The sequence below is a fragment of the Loa loa genome (assembly GCF_000183805.2).
Source record: "Loa loa unplaced genomic scaffold supercont3.5696, whole genome shotgun sequence".
NCBI classification, from domain to species: domain Eukaryota; kingdom Metazoa; phylum Nematoda; class Chromadorea; order Rhabditida; family Onchocercidae; genus Loa; species Loa loa.
The window spans coordinates 1-515 of NW_018113866.1; the positions used below are offsets into that span (position 1 = coordinate 1).

At 20.8% G+C, this 515-nt stretch overlaps 1 protein-coding gene across 1 annotated transcript; it reads left to right on the forward strand.

Annotated features, from left to right (window-relative positions):
* Positions 1-146: 146 nt before the first annotated feature.
* Positions 147-314, forward strand: LOAG_16319 (grainyhead transcription factor; the record flags this gene model as incomplete). The annotated part of the gene is made up of 1 exon (XM_003151809.1): positions 147-314. A coding segment is annotated over one exon (168 nt), but the record flags the coding sequence as incomplete, so codon positions are not given.
* Between the last annotated feature and the right edge of the window lie 201 nt (positions 315-515).

Consider the following 515-nt stretch of genomic DNA (forward strand, 5'->3'; position numbering starts at 1 on the left):
TTAGACCAACAATTTTTACAGTATTCTTATGATTTCACGAATTTTTCCATCAAAAATTTTCATTAATTTTTAATTTTTTTTTTAATAAATTAAAATTCAATAAAATATTATTTTTGCTTACATCCTATTTAAAATAAGAATTTCAGATTAGCATTGCTGTACAGTGTTTATCAACGGATTTCAGTAATCAAAAAGGAGTCAAAGGTCTTCCATTACATATACAAATTGATACTTATGATGAAAATGATAGTACCGATGTCCCATTTCATCGCGGATATTGTCAAATTAAAGTATTTTGTGATAAGGTTAGCTAATCATTTTATAATTTTAAATTGAAATTTTGATGCAAAAAAAATTGATAAGATTTTTTGATAACATTTTATTGATAAGATTTTACATCAATATCATATGTGAAATTTAAAAAAAAAAAAAAAAAAAAAAAACCTGTACAATGCATATTTTAGTATTAAATTTTATAATTTGCATTTTGTTTATAAAAAATTTTTTGTCCTTTT